General features: G+C 38.2%; 1 protein-coding gene across 1 annotated transcript in view; it reads left to right on the forward strand.

Moving 5' to 3' along the window:
- TOPAZ1 (testis and ovary specific TOPAZ 1) overlaps nucleotides 1-20,642 on the forward strand; it is a 129,348-nt gene that overhangs the window by 17,216 nt on the left and 91,490 nt on the right. The window contains exons 4-5 of the mRNA XM_057316080.1: nucleotides 714-775; nucleotides 1,485-1,612. Of these exons, the coding sequence (XP_057172063.1) occupies nucleotides 714-775; nucleotides 1,485-1,612 (190 nt within the window). The remainder of the gene's footprint in view (nucleotides 1-713; nucleotides 776-1,484; nucleotides 1,613-20,642) is intronic.

Genomic DNA, 20,642 nt, shown 5'->3' on the forward strand with positions numbered 1-20,642 from the left:
AAGGAGCCCAATGCGGGACTTGATCCCAGGATCCTGGGCTCATTACCCAAGCCAAAGGCAGATGCTTAACTGACTGAACCACCCAGGTGTCCCTATGCTATTGGCTTTAAAAACATTTTATCTTGTATAATCCTCATAGTAACTTCATGGATAGGTGATAATTCCCATTTTACAGATATGGTTAGACTCAAAGAAATTACATAATGTTGCCATAGTTGACATACTTAAGTGGCAGAACAATATTTGAAGCCAGGTTGGTTAAACTCTGATCTCCATACCCTTGACCTTTAGACCATATGTTGTCAGAGACTACAAAAAAGATTCAAACTGCTCTCAAACTATCTTCCTTTTACATTGGCAGTAAAATATATATATATATACATGCTTCAGAATAGAAGTTAAATGTCAGCTTATATTGGTGTGATACTTTAAAATTGTTTTGAATGCTTGATATATGTCATCAGGTTCTTTCTGAGTAATAGTTTGAATGGCAGCACTCCCTAACAATTGTGGCATATATGTGTGATTAAAGAACTAAATGAGGAATCTACTTGGGTATGCTGAGTTCTGAGTTCCAGTGTAGTACTCTGTCCTTGGAGGACTTGAGCTGATATTCACCAGCTACTAAAGCTGGTAGTATATAATGTTTAGAGAACTAGATAGTTCTGTGTGGAATCTGTTATAACGTTCAAGTTCTGTTTGCTTTATAATAGAAAACTTCCTATACTGGATCCTGGAATGATGAAGTCAGAGGTCTGTGCTTCCTTATCAGCAGGTAAAATTTGACATTTTCAAAATATGCAATATTGAAGTATCTTTTTATATCTCTATTCGGGCCTAGTCAAATTAATTCTTTAAATAGAAAGCTCTTCATTTTAGAGTCTGTTAACTATATGTTTTACAGTTTGTCAGTTTTCCTCAGTTTCAATTGTTTGGTTGGCAGATAAGATTTTGAGAAATTTTCCATTTGATTAGTTAGTAAATAACTTTGTTAGGCTTTATCTACAAAGGATAGATCATTGACCTTAGAAATTTTTGTGGCCTTATTTTGAAATGGAAATATATGTTTAAGATTTATCACATTTTAAATATGAATTCTTATTAGAATTTTTTATAATTAACAGTTAATCATAAATTTAAATACCTGGATCCTTTACTTCACAGGAAATATTTTGAAAGTTAATTGTATTTTGATTTTCTAGTTTTAAAAATATATTGACTGTAGCTGGACATAAGAAGCATTCTTACATTTATTTTGATATATCTCAATTTTGTCTTAGTGCCAGTTCTTTTTATATCATATAATGGAGTTATTTTGAACGAGAGGGAGGAGTAAATGTATAGTTTGCTGAAAACTACTTCACGTTTGTCACATTGGACTTTAAAAGAGTCTCTGAATTCTAACTAATTTTTAGAACAATCTTTGAATGATTTAGTTATTTTGTTGTACAAAGTTTTTACAGTTGAGTATTATTTCTTTTCAGCAAATGAGATAAAACATGATCCCAAAGGTGAAAACATTTCCTTAGGGGAAGTTACTAATGAAACCTGTGAAAGTGAAAAGCTGGGAGACTTCAGTGAACACATAAAAAGTTCAGACTTGGATGAAAAGGTACGAGGGAATCTTGTATTTTGTTATTTCCTGGTCTAAATCGTGGTAATGCAGAAATTCATCTTGACAGTGCTGTCAGCAGTTCAGACTTGGATGAAAAGGTACTGTGGAGAATCTTTTTTTTTTCTTTAAATTCAGTTAGCCAACATTTAGTACATCATTAGTTTCAGGTGTATTCAATAATTCATTAGTTTTGTATAACACCTAGTGCTCATCACATCACGTGCCCTCCTTAATGCCCATCACCAATTACCCCATACCACGATTACCTCCCCTCCAGCAACCCTCAATTTCTTTCCTATAGTTAAGGGTCTCTCATGGTTTTTCTCTCTCTCTGATGACTTCCCATTCTGTTTTCCCTCCCTTCCCCTATGGTCCTCTGCAGTGTTTCTTATATTCCACCTATGAATGAAACCCTATGATACTTGTCTTTCTCTGATTGACTTATTTCACTTATCATAATACCCTCCAGTTCCATCCTTGTTGGTAGGAATGGTATGTGTTCATCCTTTCTGATGGCTCAGTAATAGTACATTGTGTGTGTGTATATGTATATACGCATACACATCTTCTTTATCCATTCATCTGTCAATGGACATCTGGGCTCTTTTCCACAGTTTGGCTATTGTGGACATTGCCGCTATAACCATTGGGGTGCGAGTGCCCCTTCGGATCACTACATTTGTATCTTTGGGGTAAATACCTAGTAGTGCAATTGCTGGCTCAAAGGGTCGCTCTGTTTTTAACTTCTTGAGGTTCTTGAGGAACCTCCATACTGTTTTCCAGAGTGGCTATACCAACTTGCATTCCCGCCAAAAATGTAAGAGGGTTCCTCTTTCTCCACATCCTCATAATAGCTGTTGTTTTCTGAGTTGTTAATTTTAGCCATTCTGACTGGTGCGAGGTGTTTTGATTTGTATTTCCCTGATGCCAAGTGATGTGGAACATTTGTTCCTGTGTCTGTTGGCCATTTGTATGTCTTCTTTGGAGAAGTGTCTGTTCATGTCTTCTGCCCATTTCTTTTTTTTAAATTAATTTATTTTTTTAAAGTTCCATGATTTATTACTTGCGTATCATGCCCAGTGCACCATGCAATACATGCCCTCCTTAATACCCATCACCAGCCTAACCCATTCCCCCTGCCACAAGCCCTCAGTTTATTTCCCAGAGTCCATAGTCTTTCATGGTTCATTCCCCTTCCTGTTTACCCCCCCTTTCCTCTTCCCTTTCTTCTCCTACCGATCTTCCTACTTCTTATGTTCCATAAATGAGTGAAACCATATGATAATTGTCTTTCTCTGCTTGGCTTATTTCACTTAGCATTATCTCCTCCACTGCCGTCCATGTTGCAGCAAATGTTGAGAAATCGTTCTTTTTGATGGCTGAGTAATAATCCATTGTATATATGGACCACATCTCCTTAATCCAGTCGTCTGTTGAAGGGCATATCGGCTCCTTCCACGATTTAGCTATTATGGACAATGCTGCTATGAACATTGGGGTGCCTATGGCCCTTCTCGTCTCTATGTCTGTATCTTTGGGGTAAATACCCAGTAGTGCAATGGCTGGTTCATAGGGTAGCTCAGTTTTTAACTTTTTAAGGGACCTCCACACTGTTTTCCAGAGTGGCTGTACCAACTTGCATTCCCACCAACAATGTAGGAGGGATCCCCTTTCTCCACATCCTCTCCAGCAATTGTTGTTTCTTGCCTTGTCAATTTTTGCCATTCTAACTGGCGTAAGGTGGTATCTTAGTGTGGTTTTGATTTGAATTTCCCTGATGCCTAATGAGTTTGAACATTTTTTCATGTGTCTGTTAGCCATTTGTATGTCCTCATTGGAAAAGTGTCTGTTCATATCTTCTGCCCATTTTATGATTTGTTTATTTGTTTCTTGAGTGTTGCGTTTGAGAAGTTCTTTGTAGATCTTGGATACCATTCTTTTATCTGTAGTGTCATTTGCAAATATCTTCTCCCATGCCTCTTAGTTTTTTTGACTGTTTCCTTGGCTGTGCAGAAGCTTTTTATCTTGATGAAGTCCCACAAGTTCATTTTTTCTTCTGTTTCTCTTGCCTTTAGAGATGTGTCATGAAAAAAGTTGCTGTGGCTAATGTCAGAGAGGTTGCTGCCTATGTTCTCCTCTAGAATTTTGATGGATTCCTGTCTCACATCGAGGTCTTTTATCCATTTGGAGTTTATCTTTGTGTCTGGTGTGAGAGAGTGGTCAAGTTTCATTCTTTTGCATGTAGCTGTCCAATTTTCCCAGCACCATTTATTGAAGGACTGTCTTTTTTCCACCAGATGTTTTTTCCTGCTTTGTCAAAGATGAGTTGCCCAAAGAGCCGAGGGTCCATTTCTGGGTTCTCTGTTCTGTTCCATTGGTCTGTATGTCTGTTTTTGTGCCAGTACCATGCTGTCTTTGTGATCAGAGCTTTGTAGTACAGCTTGAAATCCGGCATTGTGATGCCCCCAGCTTTGTTTTTCCTTTTCAACAATTCCTTGGCGATTCGGGGCCTTTTCTGGTTCCACACAAATTTAAGGGCAGTTTGTTCCAGTTCTTTGAAAAATGTCATTGGTATTTTGATTGGAATGGCATTGCAAGTATAGATTGCTCTGAGTAGCATACGCATTTTAACTATGTTAATTCTTCTGATCCACGAGCATGGAATATTTTTCCATCTTTTTGTGTCTTCAATATCTTTCAAGGGTGATTTATAGTTTCTAGAATATATATCCTTTCCGTGTCTGGTTAAGTTAATTCCGAGATAATGTATGATTGCCCATTTCTTGATTGGATTTTTTTTTGGGTGTTGAGTTTGATAAGTTCTTTAGAGACTTGGATACTAGCCCTTTATCTGGTAAGTCATTTGTAAATGTCTTCTCCCATTTTGTAGTTTACCTTCTAGGTTTGTTGTTGTTTCCTTTGCTGTGCAGAAGCTTTTGATCTTGATGAAGTCCCAGTTGTTCATGTTTGCTTTTGTTCCCCTTGCCTTTGGAGATGTGACTAGACAGATGTTGTTGCGGTGGACACAAAGATGTTGCTGCCTCTGTTCTACTCTAGAATTTGATGGATTTGTGTCTCACATTGAGGTCTTTCATCCATTTTGAGTTTATCTTTGTTTATGCTGTAAGAGAGTGGTCTAGTTTCATTCTTCTGCTCATGATTGTCCAGTTTTCCCAGCACCATTTATTGAAGAGATTATCCTTTCTCCTTTGGATATTCTTTCCGTCTTTGTCGAAGATTAGTTGACTACAGAGTTGAGGGTCCATTTCTGAGTTCTCTATTCTGTTCCGTTAATCTGTGTGTCTGTTTTTGTGTCAGTACCATACTATCTTGATAATTACAGCTTTGTAATAGAGCTTGAAGTCAAGCATTGTGATGCCACCTTGGTTTTTTTTTTTCAACATTCCCCTGGCTATTCAGGGTCTTTTCATGTTCCATACAAATTTTAAGATTATTTGTTCCAACTCTGTGAAAAATGTTGATGGTATTTTGATAGGGATTACATTGAATGTGTAGATTGCTGTGAGTAGCGTAGACATTTTCCCAATGTTTATTCTTCCAGTCGATTAGCATGGAATGTTTTTCCATTTGTTTGTGTCTTCCTCAATTTCTTTCATAAGTGTTCTGTAGTTTCTAGAGTACAGATCTTTTCCCTCTTTGGTTAGGTTTATTCCTAGGTATCTAATGGGTTTTGGTGCAGTTGTAAATGGGATCTATTCCTTAATTTCTCTTTCTTCTGTCTCATTGTTAGTGTATAGAAATGCAACTGATTTCTGTGCATTGACTATATATCCTGCCGTGTTTCTGAATTGCTGTATGAGTTCTAGCACTTTTGGGGTAGAGTCTTTGGGTTTTCCACATAAAGTATCATGTCATCTGTGAATAGTGAGAGCTTGACTTCTTCTTTGCCAATTTGAATGCCTTTTATTTTTTTTTGTTGTTGTTGTCTGATTGTTGAGGCTAGGACTTCTAGTACTATGTTGAACAATAGTGGTGAGAGTGGGTTCCAGATCTTAAGGGAAAAGCTCTCAGTTTTTCCCCATTGAGAATGATATTGACTGTGGGGGCTTTTTGTAAATATCTTTTATGATATTAAGGTATGTTCCCTCTATCCCTACACTATGGAGAGTTTTAATCAAGAAAAGATGCTGTGTTTTGTCAGATGCTTTTTCTGCATCAGTTGAGAGGATCATATGTTCTTGTCCTTTCTTTTATTGATGTGATGTATCACATTGATTGATTTGTGAGTGTTGAACCATCCTTGCGGCCCCAGAATAAGTCTCACTTGGTCATGGTGAATGATCCTTTTAATGTACTTTTGGATCCTATTGGCTAGTGTCTTGGTGAGAATTTTGGCATCCATGTTCATCAGGGATATTGGTCTGTAATTCTCCTCTTTGGTGGGATCTTTGTCTGGTTTTGGGATCAAGGTAATGCTGGCCTTATAGAACGAGTTTGGGAGTTTTCCTTCCATTTCTATATTTTGAAACTGGAGATTCTTTTGCATTTTCTTATTTCTTGGTCTGAATAGTTGTAGTACAGATTCATCATAGCAATGTGGTCAGGTGATAAGTATAACTTATTTAGTAAAAGAATTGCCTCGTTCTGCCATTCTGCTCGTAGGATATATTATTTGATGCTTTGTATAAGCACACTATTAACAGGTTTACTTTGTCTGGGAAAGTGGATGTTTGATTACGTGGTTAGCCTTTTTGGTTTTTTTTGAGGTTGTTTTTAGTATCCTGAAGTTGATCTCAAACCTACATAAATCTAAATTGTTACGTATTTTCCTGCCTCATTAAACACAGAGTACGGAATATCGTTTGGTCTTTGAAATTTAAGAATATCAAAGTACCCTAGGGCTATGAATGCATGCATCAGTTGTTTAACCACAGATATAGAAGGCACAGGAATTGGAGCTAAGCCTAACTTGATGGTGGAACATGCCACTGGCATATGATACAGGGAAAAATTTAGATATCAAGTTTATTCTTGTTTTCTGCCAGAAAATGTGTATGATTGTCTTAACCTTTTGCATAACTTAATTGACTCCTAGGCAACTATTTCATATTTTCTTCTTTCTCATTATTCCTTCTTATTCATCCTCACAGCTGACAATCTAGTTTTCTACATCACCAAAAAAAAATCTGAAATAACTGGAAAAGAATTTCCTAATTACATTAGCCCACTTAACCTTCATCTGCTCCCAAAGCTCTAGTTTCTCCTCAATTATATTAGGTGATCTAGCCAAGGTTATTCCTTTCACCTGTGTGCTAAAGTACATCTCTTCTCTCTCTTAAAATACTACTCCAGTAATTCTTTTTATTATTGGATTATTCTCATCAATATATAAATATGCTGCTCTCCCACCTTAAAACAAAACAAAACCAAAAAAAAAAAAAATGATTCCATAGTCCCACTTTTCTTTTCAGCCATCATTCTATTTCTCAAAGGCTTATCTTTACCCACCATCTCTGGTTTCTCTCCTCTGTTTCTCTTGAACCCATTCCAAAGATATTTGCCTTTACTGCAACCAAAACTATCCTTAAACTCTCCAGTGACCTCCTTATTGCTGGATCTAATGGACATTATCTCAGTCTTAATCTTACTTACTTAACCTATCATCGTTATTTGTCACAGTTGATCACACTTTCCTTGAAATCCTGACTTGCAGGGTAAACATATATGCATGGTTTGTTTTCTGCCTTTCTGCCTGCAACTTCCCAGTTGATTTTGCTGGTCTCTCCTGATATCCCTGACCTCTACATATTGGAGTGACCCAGAGCCTAGACCATGATGTGCTCTTTCTCATTTAGGTTTCCTTGTTACGTGGTCCCATCCAGCCTCATTGCATTAAATGCCATCTATGTTCTAAGACTCTCAAATTTATAACTGCAGCCTGAACTACTTCTCTGAACTGCAGACCTTTATGCCTGGTTGCCTACTGGATTTGTCTGTTTAGATGTCCAGTTAGACATCTCAAACTTAACATGTTCAAACTGAATTCCTGAAACATCTATATACAGCCTACCAGAAACTCATTTCAGATGTAAGGACACATATAGACTGAAAGCAAAGATTTGGAAAAAGATGTTCCATGCAAATGGAAACAAAAATCTGGTATAGCTATACATCTATCAAATGAAATAGACTTTAAAACAGAGATGTAATTAAAGACAAAGAAAGGCAATAAATAATGCTAAAGTAGTCAACCCAGCATGAAAATAAACATTTATAAATATATATGTACCTAACATAGGAGCACCAGAATATATAAAGTAGATATTAACAGACCTAAAGGGATAAATAGACATTAATACAATAATAGTAGAGGACTTTAACATCTCACTTACATCAGTCATCAGGAGTGAAAATCAATAAAGAAACATAGGCCTTAAGTGGCATATTTAAGACCAGATGGACTTAATAGATATATATGGAACATTCCATCTAAAAGCAGCAGAATAGGGGCACCTGGATGGCTCAGTCGTTAAGTGTCTGCCTTCAGCTCAGGACGTGATCCCAGAGTCCTAGGATCAAGCCCCACATCAGGCTCCTCCACTGGGAGCCTGCTTCTTCCTCTCCCACTCCCCCTGCTTGTGTTCCCTCTCTCGCTGGCTGTTTTTCTCTATCAAATAAATAAAATCTTTTAAAAAATAATAAAAAAAAAAGCAGCAGAATATACATTCTTCTCAAGTGCACACAGAACATTCTCTAGGATAGATCATGTGTTAGGCCACAAAGCAAGTCTCAATAAATGCAAGAAATTTAAATCATATCAAGCATCCCTTCCTATTACAATTGTATAAAACTAGAATTCAATTACCAGAAGAAAATTGGAAAAATCACAAATAATGTGGAGATTTAATAACATGCTACTAAACAATCAGTGGGTCATAGAAGAAATCAAGAGAGAACTCAAACAGTAACTAGACACAATGAAAACAGAAATAGGGCATTCAAAAATCTATGGGATGCAGCAAAAGCAGTTCTAAGAGGGAATTTCATAGGATACAGGTCTACCTCCAGAAGCAAGAGAAATCTCAAACAATTTAACTGTATACCTAAAGGAACTAGAGAAAGAATAAACAAAGCCAAAAGTTAATAGAAGGAAGGAAATAGTAAAGATCAGAATGGAAATAAATGAAATAGAGAATAAAAAGACAATAGGAAAGATCAGTGAAACCTAAGAGCTGGTTCTTTGAAAAGAGAGAATTGACAGACTTTTGGCTGGACTAACCCCCCCAAAAAATAGGGCTCAAATAAATAAAATCAGAAATGAAAGAGGAGGAGTTATCACTACCACAGAAATACTATGAACAATTAATTATAGGCCAACAAATTGGACATACTTGAAGAAATAAACTCCTAGAAACTTATCATCTTCCAGGTGTGAATTATGAAGAAATGTAAATTCTGATTACAATAATTACTAGTAAGGAGATTGAATCAGCAATCAAAAACCTCCCAACAAATAAAAGCAGGACCAGACAGCTTCACCAGTGAATTCTATCAAACATTCAAAGAAAATTTAATACCTGGTCTTCTCATATTTTTTCCAAAAACTGAAGAGGAGGGAACGTTTCCAAACTCATTTTATAAGGTCAGCATTACCCTGATACCAAAACCAGACATGGATACCACAGAAAAAGAAAACTATAGGCCAAAATCCATAATAATCACAGATGCAGAAACCTTCAACAAAACATCAGCAAACTGAATTCAGTAATACATTTAAAGGATCATACAGCATGATCTAGTGGGATATATTCCACAAATGCAAGGATGTTTCAACATCAGTGTGATATGCCACATTAACAAAATGAAAGATAAAAACATATGATCATCTCAATAGACGCAGAAAAGCATTTGACAAAATTCAACATCCATTTATGATAAGAATTCTCAACAAAGTATAGAGAAAATGTAATCAAGACCATATATGACCACCCACAGCTAATGTCAAATGCAACAGTGAAAGGTCAAAAGCTTTCCTCTGAGATCAGGAAGAAAACAGGGAATCCTCTCCCTTCTTTTAGTTAACATAGTATTGGGAAGTCCTAACAAGGACAGTTATGCAAGAAAAAGAAACAAAAGATATCCAGATTGGTAAGGAAGAAGTAAAACTGTCACTATTTGCCAATATCATGATATTATTTATAGAAAACCCTCAAGACTCCACCAAAAAAAACCTGTTAGGACTAATGAATGGGATTCAGTAAAGTGTCAGGATATAAAATTAATATATAAAAATCTATTGTGTTTTTATATAGTAGTAATGAACTATCAGAAAGAGAAATAAAAAAAGTCCTATTCATAATCACATCAAAAAGAGTAAAATGCCTAGGAATAAATTTAACCAAGGAGGTGAAAGACCTGTATACTATAAGATAAGACACTGATGAAAGAATTTGAAGACACAAACAAATGGAAATATGTTCCATGCCCATGGATTGGAAGAATTGTTAAAATGACCGTACTACCCAAAGCAATGTACAGATTCAGTGCAACCCCTATCAAAATTCCAATGGCATTTTTCACAGAACTAGAGCAAATAATTCTAAAATTTATATAGAACCACCAAGGACCTTGAATAATGAAAGCAGTTGGTTATTCAAAGAACAAAGCCTAAAGTATCACACTTCCTTACACTAAGTAAGTCAGACAGAGGAAAACAAATACTGCATGATCTCACTTTTAAGTAAAATCAAAACAAAAGCTATAGTAATCAAAACAGTATGGTTCTGGCATAAAAACGGACACATGGATCAATGGAATAGAATAGAGAGCTCGGAAGTAAACCCTCACATATATAGTCAATCAATTTATGATAAAGGAGACAAGAACATAACAATGGGGAAAGGACAGTCTCTTAAATGATGTTGGAAAACCTGGACAGCTAAATGCAAAAGAGTGAAAATGGATTATTGTTTTATACCATATACAAAAATTAACTCAAAATGGATTAATGACTTGAATGTAAGACCTGAAGCCCTAAAGCCTAGAAGAAAACATAGGCAGTAATCTCCTTGACATAAGTCTTAGCAGAGTTTTTTGGGGTTTTTTTTGTTTTTTGTTTTTGTTTTTGTTTTTGTTTTTTTTTGCATCTGACTCCAAAGGCAAGGGAAACAAAGCAAAACTAAACAAATGGGACCACATGAAACAAAAAAACTTCTACACAGAGAAGGACACTATCAACAAAATGCAAAGGCAACTTAAATGCAAAGGCAACTTAATGGGAGAAGACATTTGCATGTCATATATCTGATAAGGGGTTAATGTCCAAAACAAAGAACTCCTACAACTCAATAACGAAGAAAACCACAATCTGATTAAAAAATGGGCAGAGGACCTAAATTGTGTTCTCCTGAAGAAGATGTACAGTTGGCTAACAGATACATGAAAAGATGCTCAAAGTCACTCCTCATCAAAGAAATGTAAATCAAAACCACAGTGAGATACCACCTTACACCTGTCTGAATGGCTGTTATCCGAAAGATAAATAACAAATGTTGGTAAGGATGTGGAGAAAAAAGAACTTTTGTGTACTGCTGGTAGGAGTGTAAATTGGTACAACTACCATGGAAAAAACTACGGCAGTTCCTCAAAATACTAAAAATAGAACTACCATAAGGTCTAGCAATTCCACTACTGGCTATCCAAAGAAAACAAAAATATTAATTCAAAAAGATACACGCACTCTGTGTTCACTGCAATATTATTTACAAGTATTATACTAAGTAAGTCAGACAGAGAAAAACAAATACTGCATGATCTCACTTTTAAGTGGAATCAAAACAAAACCTGGACTCAAAGATACGGAAAACAGATTGGTGGTTGCCAGAGAGGAGGGGGGTTGTGATGGGGCAAAATAGGTGAAGGGGGTCAAAAAATACAAACTTCCAGTTCTAAGATAAATAAACAGGGCATAAGGACTATAGTTAATAATACTGTATTCACTTTGTGACAGATGGTAATTAGACCTATTGTGATCATTTTGTATTGTATATGACTGTCAAAGCACTACGATGTATACGTGAAACTAGGGTAATACTGTATGTCAGTTAGACCTTAAAAAATTAAATAATTTGTAAAATTTTTTTTTAAAACTGAACTCCTGTTATATATATCCCCTCTTCTACCAAAAACCAGTTTTTCCGATAATCTTTTTGTCTGTTAATGGCAACACCATCCTTCCATAATTACTCAGACTCAAAACTTTGGGTTTCCTTACTTTTTCTCTCAGTCCATATCCAGACTGTAAGGAAAGCTTGCAGGTTTTACCTCAGATAATGTCTAGAAACTGTCCACTTTTCATCACCCCACAACCACCACCACATAGGCCCAAGCTAATGTGATCGCTTGCCTGAATTATTAGTCACTTTCTAACATCTGCTTTCAATTTTGCTGTCTTGTAGTTTATTCTCAATACAGCATAAGTTAGATCATGTCATTCTTCTGCTTCCAACTCTCTGTTGGTTTCTAATGAAATTCAGATTCAAATCCAGAGCTCTTACTACCACCTGCAGTGTCCTGTATCTGTTCCCTATACCCCTTGTTTTCTCTCTGATTTCTTGTAGTCCTATCCATATCCATTTCACTCTGACCATACTAGCCTCCTTGCTATTCTTGGAACATACCAGGCTTTCTCCCACTTCAGGGCCTTTACCCTTGCCATTTTATCTGCCTGTAATGTTCTCCTAAACATTAGGAGTATAGCTGGTTCTTTTACTTCCTTCACATCTTTACTCAGGTTTCGTGTTCCCAGGGATAACTTACTGGCCATCCAACCGAAAACTTCAGTGTTCTTTCTTCCAGCGTTTCATATTCCCTTTTCTTACGTTCATTATGACTTAACATTGTGTATATTTATTTATGTTTCTCTTCTGCTGCTAGAGTGAAACTCCATGAAAGAAGGATTTTTGTCCATTTTCCTTACTACTTCATCTCTAGCACCTAGAGCAGTAGCTGATACAGAGTAATAACACAAATAATTGTTGAATGCATACTCAATGTCAACTCCATTTGAAAATAGTCTTTAAGTGCTAGAAGTGTCCTGTAACATGAATAATCTCACAGACTACTTGCTTAGTGGTTAGTTGATGATAACAGCCAGTATGTACCAAGCCTTTGTTATATGCCAGCCAGCCACTATAAAACACTTAGCAATGGTTATCACATTTTATCCACATGTGAGGTGCTATTCAGGAGTCTCCAAGACCACCCTCAGATTTAGTGCTTTGCTAGAATTTACACCATGTGGACACTGCTTCTCCCAGCAATGATGCATGACAACACAAAGTATTGCTAGCTAAGGGAACTTACTTGAGCTCTGGTCAGAGTTTTTATTGGGGTTGGTCACATTGGGATGGCTGGCTGGCTGCCTGTGTGGCTGACCTTAGTCACTCAGTCTCTCCAGACCCTCCAAAGATCAAGCTGATGTCACACGACCCAAGGCCCCCACCATAAATCACATTGTTAGTTTAGGCTTTCTAGAGTGGCCCAAAGCCCCTACCGTGAATTACATTGTTAGCATAGACTATCTGATTCCAGACCCCCAGTTAAACAAAGACATAATTATCGGGCAGCATATTCCAAGGGCTTAAAGGTTACCTCCAAGGACTAGATCAAAGACCAGACCTTCAGTGTACGCAGTATAGTGAACTCTGACTTGCTGAGATAGTTCTTTACTGGACATGGGGCATGTATAAAAGATAAAGAAACTGAGATTTAAGAGTCAGTACCTTGTCCATGGTCGCACAGCAGAGTTCCTTGACTTCATAGCAAGTGTCAGCAAAGTTTTCTTTAAAGGGCTAAATGGTAAATATCTGTGTGACTTTGTGGGCCATATAGTTGCGGTTGCAGCTAGTCAACTCTGCCATCGTAGTGAAAGAAGCCATAGACAATATATAAACAAATAGTGGTTGCTATGTTCAAGTAAATCTTTATTTACAAAAACAGGCAGCCTGCAGGCTGTAGCTTGCCAACCCTTGCTCTGAAGTATTAAAAAAAAAAAAAAAAACCTCTATTCTACTTAAAGCTGAGGAAAAGACTTAATCCATTCACTCCTGCAAGGATAGCTTGTAGATGTTTGCCAGAATTCACTGAATTTTTAGCACTGTAAATATTTTAAAGATGTAGACTATTTTTGGCATAACTTTTAAAAATAAACTATAAAATCATTTCATTGCTTCCTAGTATAGTAAGATTTCTTGTTTTTTTTTTTTTTTTTTTTATCTTCAACACAAATTTTACTGACAGTTAAAAAAATTAATACAGGTGTCTGGGTGGCTCAGTCGGTTGAGCATCTGACTCTTGATTTTGCTCAGGACATGATCCCAGGGTCATGGGATCAAGCCCCGGGTCCAGCTCCATGCTCACTGTGGAGACTGCGTGGGCCTCTGTTTCTCCCTCTCTCTCTCTGCCCCTCACCCCCTCTAAATAAATAAATAAAAATCTTTAAAAAACTAATTTTTATAGTATATCATACTTCTTCTTAAAAAATTAATTAACATTAAAAATCAAGTATAATTCACATATAAGTAATATAATAGTATCAGGTATACAATGTAGTGATTCAGCACTTCCATACATTACTCAGTGCTCATCACCAAAAGTGTACTTTCAATCCCCTCCACCTATTTTACCTATGTCCACCCCCCAGGTCTTCTCTGGCAACACCAGTTTGTTCCCTATAGTTAAGAGTCTGGTTTTTTGTCGTTCGACTCTTTTTTCTTTGTTCATCTGTTTGGGTCTTTTTTTAAAGAATTTTTTTAAAATTATAATAATATTTTTTGTTATATTATGCTAGTCACCGTACAGTACATCCCTGGTTTTTGATGTAAAGTTCCATGATTCATTAGTTGCGTATAACACCCAGTGCACCATGCAATACATGCCCTCCTTACTACCCATCACCAGTCTATCCCATTCCTCCACCCCCCCTCCCCTCTGAAGCCCTCAGTTTGTTTCTCAGAGTCCTTAATCTCTCATGCTTCATTCCCCCTTCTGATTACCCCCCTTTCTTTATCCCTTTCTTCTTCTACCGATCTTCCTAGTTCTTACGTTCCATAGGTGAGAGAAACCATATGATAATTGTCTTTCTCTGCTTGACTTATTTCACTTAGCATTATCTCCTCCAGTGCCGTCCATGTTGCTGTAAATGTTGTGTAATCGTTCTTTCTGATGGCTAGTAATATTCCATTGTATATATGGACCACATCTTCTTTATCCATTGGTATGTTGAAGGGCATCTCAGCTCCTTCCACAATTTAGCTATTGTGGACAATGCTGCTATGAACATTGGGGTGCCTATGGCCCTTCTCTTCACTACGTCTGTATCTTTGGGGTAAATACCCAGTAGTGCAATGGCTGGGTCATAGGGTAGCTCAATTTTTAACTTTTTAAGGGACCTCCACACTGTTTTCCAGAGTGGCTGTACCAACTTGCATTCCCACCAACAATGTAGGAGGGATCCCCTTTCTCCACATCCTCTCCAGCAATTGTTGTTTCTTGCCTTGTCAATTTTTGCCATTCTAACTGGCATAAGGTGGTATCTTAGTGTTGTTTTGATTTGAATTTCCCTGATGGCTAATGATTTTGAACATTTTTTTATGTGTCTGTTAGCCATTTGTATGTCCTCATTGGAAAAGTGTCTGTTCATATCTTCTGCCCATTTTTTGATTTGTTTATTTGTTTCTTGAGTGTTGAGTTTGAGAATTCTTTGTAGATCTTGGATACCATTCTTTTATCTGTAGTATCATTTGCAAATGTCTTCTCCCATTCCATGGGGTGCCTCTTAGTTTTTTTGATTGTTTCCTTGGCTGTGCAGAAGCTTTTTATCTTGATGAAGTCCCACAAGTTCATTTTTTCCTTTGTTTCTCTCGCCTTTGGAGATGTGTCATAAAAAAGGTTGCTGTGGCCGATGTCATAGAGGTTACCGCCTATGTTTTCCTCTAGGATTTTGATGGATTCCTGTCTCACATCGAGGTCTTTCATCCATTTGGAGTTTATCTTTGTGTCTGGTAGTGAGAGAGTGGTCAAGTTTCATTCTTTTGCATGTAGCTGTCCAATTTTCCCAGCACCATTTATTGAAGAGACTGTCTTTTTTCCACTGGATGTTTTTTCCTGCTTTATCAAAAATTAGTTGCCCAAGAGCCGAGGGTCCATTTCTGGGTTCTCTATTCTGTTCCATTGGTCCATGTGTCTGTTTTTGTGCCAGTACCATGCCGTCTTTGTGATCACAGCTTTGTAGTACAGCTTGAAATCCGGCAACGTGATGCCTCCGGCTTTGTTTTTCCTTTTCAACAATTCCTTGGCGATTCGGGGCCTTTTCTGGTTCCACACAAATTTAAGGGCTATTTTTTCCAGTTCTTTGAAAAATGTCATCGGTATTTTTATTGGGATAGCATTGAAAGTGGAGATTGCTCTGAGTAGCATATACATTTTAACTATGTTAATTCTTCCGGTCCATGTGCATGGAATATTTTTCCATCTTTTTGTGTCTTCTTCAGTGTCTCTCAGGAGTGATTTGTAGTTTCTAGAATATAGATCCTTTCCGTGTCTGGTTCAGTTAATTCCAAGATAACGTATGATTTTTGGTGATATTGTAAGTGGGATGGATTCCCTAATTTCTCTTTCTTCAGTCTCAATGTCCGTGTATAGCAATGCAACTGATTTCTGAGCTTTGTTTTTGTATTCTGCCACACTACTGAATTGCTCTATAACTTCTAGTAGTTTGGGAGTGGATTCTTTTGGGTTTTCCATATACAGTATCATGTCATCTGCAAAGAGAGACAGTTTGACTTCTTCTTTGCCGATTTGAATACCTTTGATCCCTTTTTGTCGTCTGATTGCTGTTGCAAGGACTTCTAGTACTATGTTGAATAATAGTGGCGAGAGTGGGCATCCTTGTCATTTTCCTGATCTTAAGGGAAAGGCTTCCAGCTTTTCCCCATCGAGAATGATATTTGCTGTAGGCTTTTCATAGATGGTTTTTATGAAATTGAGGAATGTACCCTCTATCCATGCACTCTGAAGAGTTTTAATCCGGAAAGGATGCTGTATTTTGTCAAATGCTTTTTCTGCATCTGTCGAGAGGATCATATGATTTTTGGCTTTTTTCTTGTTGATATAATCTATGACACTGATCGATTTGCGAATGTTGAACCACCCTTGCATCCCAGGGATGAATCCCACTTGGTCATGATGGATAATCCTTTTAATGTACTGTTGGATCCTCTGAGCTAGGATCTTGTTGAGAATTTTGCGTCCATATTCATCAGGGATATCGGTCTGTAATTCTTCTTTTTGATGGGGTCTTTGCCTGGTTTGGGGATCAAGGTAATATTGGCCTCCTAGAATGAGTTTCGTAGCTTTCCTTCTGTTTCTATTTTTTGAAATAGCTTTAGGAGAATAGGTATTATTTCTTCTTTGAATGTTTGGTAGAATTCCCCGGGGAATCCATCAGGCCCTGGCGTTTTGTTTTTTGGAAGGTTTTTTTTAAAAAAGATTTTATTTATTTACTTGACAGAGATAGAGACAGCCAGCAAGAGAGGGAACACAAGCAGGGGAGTGGGAGAGGAAGAAGCAGGCTCATAGCGGAGGAGCCTGATATGGGGCCCGATCCCACAATGCCGGGATCACGCTCCGAGCCGAAGGCAGACGCTTAACTGCTGTGCCACCCAGGCGCCCCTTTTGGAAGGTTTTTAATCGCTCTTTCAATCTCTTCATAATTAATTGGTCTGTTTAAAAAATCAGTTTCTTCCTGTTTCAGTCTTGGTAGTTTATAGGTTTCCAGGAAGGCTTCCATCTCATCCAGATTGCTTAATTTATTGGCATAAAGTTGTTGATAAAAGTTTCTCATAATCCTTCCAATTTCATTGGTGTTGGTTGTTACCTCTCCCTTTTCATTCATAATTTTATTAATTTGGGTCCTTACTCTATTCTTTTGGATAAGTCTTGCCAGTGGTTTGTCTATTTTATTTATTCTTTCAAAGAACCAGCTTCTAGTTCTGTTGATCTGCTCTACTGTGCTCCTGGTTTCTAATTCATTGATCTCTGCTCTAATCTTGATCAACTGCTTTCTCGTGCATGGATTAGGCCTATTCTTCTGTTGCTGTTCCAGCTTCTTGAGGTGAGAATATAAAAACTACATTTTAGATTTTTCTACTCTTTTGAGTGAGGTTTGGATGGCTATATATTTTTCCTTAGGACTGCCTTTGCAGTGTCCTATAGGTTTTGGACCATTGTGTTTTCATTCTCGTTGGTCTCCATAAATTGTTTAAATTGATTTTTGATTTCCTGGTTTATCGAATCATTCTTGAGCAGGATGGTTCTTAGTCTCCAAGTGTTTGAGTTTCTTCCAAATTTTTCCTTGGAATTAAGTTCCAATTTCAAAGATTGTGGTCTGAGAACATGCAGGGAATAATCTCAGTCTTTTGGTATCGCTTGAGACCTGTTTTGTGACCCAGAACATGGTCTATTCTTGAGAATGTTCCATGGGCGTTAGAATAGAATGAGTGTTCTTTTGTTCTGGGGTGTAGTGTTCTATATATATCTATGAGGTCCAACTCGTCAAGTATGGTATTCAAAGCTCTTGTTTCATTGTTGATTTTCTGCTTAGGTGATCTATCTATTGCTGATAGTGGAGTGTTGAGGTCCCCTACTATTAACGCATTTTTATCTATGTGTCTCTTTATTCTGGTTAAGAGTTGGCTTGTGGGGGCGCCTGGGTAGCGCAGTCGTTAAGCATCTCCATTCAGCTCAGGGCATGATCCTGGCATTCCGGGATCGAGTCCCACATCAGGCTCCTCCGCTGGGAGCCTCCTTCTTCTTCTCCCACTCCCCTGCCGTGTTCCCTTTCTGGCTGGCTATCTCTCTATCAGATAAATAAATAAAATCTTAAAAAAAAAAGAGTTGGCTTGTGTATCTTGTTTCTCCCCTGTTGGGGGCATATATATTTATAATTGTCATATCCACTTGTTGGATACATCCTTTAAGAATAAGAGAGTGCCCTTCTGTGTCTCTAACTATAGTCTTTAGTTTAAAATCCAATCTCTCTATATGAGAATTGCTATCCCAGCTTTCTTTTGAGGTCCATTGGCATGAAAGATGGTATTCCATCCCTTTACTTTCAGTCTGGATGTATCTTTAGGTTCAAAGTGAGTCTCTGTAGACAGCAAATGGATGGGTCATGTCTTTTTATCCAGTCTGCAACCCTTTGGCATTTTATGGGAGCATTTAGGCCATTCACATTGAGACTGATTATTGAGAGATATGATTTTAATGATGCCATGTTGCCAGTAAAGTCTTTGTTTGTATAGATTGTGACTTTCTGTTCTGTCTCACTGTTGGGGCCTTTTTACTTTTATAGAACCCCCCTTGATATCTCCTGTAGGGCTTGGTTCGTGGTTACAAAATTGGTCAGTGACTGGTGATTCTGGAAGGTCTTTATCTTTCCATCAATTCTGAATGACAGCCTTGCTGGATATAGGATCCTTGGCTGCATGTTTTTCTCTGAAAGAGCTTTAAAAATGCCCCCCCCCAACCCTTTCTCTTATTCCAGGTCTGTGTAGACAGGTCTGATGTAATTCTGATACCTTTGCCTTGGTACGTGAGAAATTTCTTTGCCCTGGCTGCTTTCAATACTGTATCCTCGGATCTAATATTTGCATATTGCACTATGACTTGATGTGGTGTAGGTTTGTCGTGGTTGTTCTTGGGAGGGATCCTCTCTGCCTCTTGGACGCGAATGCTTCTTTCCTTTGTTAGATTAGGGAAGTTTTTCATCTACAATTTGTTCAATATCTCTTCTAGACCTCTGTTTTTTTCCACCCCCTTGGGGATGCCGATGATTCTGACATTGAAACATTTCATTGAGTCAGTAATCTCCCGTAACCTACATTCTTGAGATTGGATTTTTTTGAGCCAAGATTCTTTTTTAGCTTTCTCTTCTACTAACCCATCCTCCAATTCGCCAATTTGTTCTTCAGCCTCATTCACCCTGGCCATCAGAGCCTCTAGTTTTGACTGCATTTGATTCATAGCATTTTTAATTTCTGCCAGATTCGCTCTAATTTCCACCCTTAGAGATTCTATATTCTCGTTAATATTTTCGTTAACATTTTTTTCAAGTCTACACATCATCTTGACCATTGTTACTCTGAATTCCATTTCTGATAATTTGGTTATATCCATATCCATCAGTTCTGTGGCAGCGTCCACAGACTCATTGTGTTTTCTTTGCTGGGGGGGAGTTCTCCTTCTCGTCATTCTGCTGAGGAGAGGTTGCAGGGTTGTTCAGTGCCCAAATTATTGACCAGGACCTGTGCAGTGTGTACTTATTTTATAGGGACCTTAGATATGTGAGCTTCTTGATTTTTCAGCCTGCCTTCTGGGGAAAGGGCCTGACATGCTGATACTCAGGCATCCCTGTTTGGATAGAGTCTCCCTGTCCCCTGCGAGGGGGGATGGGGATGGGTACACTGTGAGCCGGTATTTCCAGGCTTTTGTTCTCTGGCGGCTTTCCCTGGCGGTTTGCTGTGCCTCTTCTGAGAGTCAGAGCAGCAGTGGCCGTATCCCAGCCTCTATCTCAGAACAGAGGGATCGCAGTCCTCTCTCCACTGGGCTCTTCTGGCCACTTTAACTCTGCTTCTGTTGGTGCTGCTAAACCCTACAGCATCCCGGGATGTGCACCCCACACCCAGCGTCCCAGCCCTCTCTTCCAGAGCTGGCGCGTCACTGTCCTTTGTGTTTCTAACACTGCCAGCCGCCAGTCGCCCCCACGCGCTCCGGAGTTCCGTTTCACTGTGGTTCGGGTGCGCACTCCAGAGCTCTGGTTTGCATACTGGTCGCACGCGTTCCCTGCTCACGGTCTCAGTCTGCTCTCTTGCGGGTGCCAGACCTCGAGTCAGCCCATTCCCCAGTGCAGGTGGCTACCACTTCCCTGTGCCCAAATGCGGCAGCTCCCTCCCCCTTCAGTTTATCTTCCGATATCTTTGCGCGGATTCACGGCTCCCCACTTCGT

The sequence above is a fragment of the Ursus arctos genome, unplaced genomic scaffold, assembly GCF_023065955.2.
Source record: "Ursus arctos isolate Adak ecotype North America unplaced genomic scaffold, UrsArc2.0 scaffold_20, whole genome shotgun sequence".
NCBI lineage: Eukaryota > Metazoa > Chordata > Mammalia > Carnivora > Ursidae > Ursus > Ursus arctos.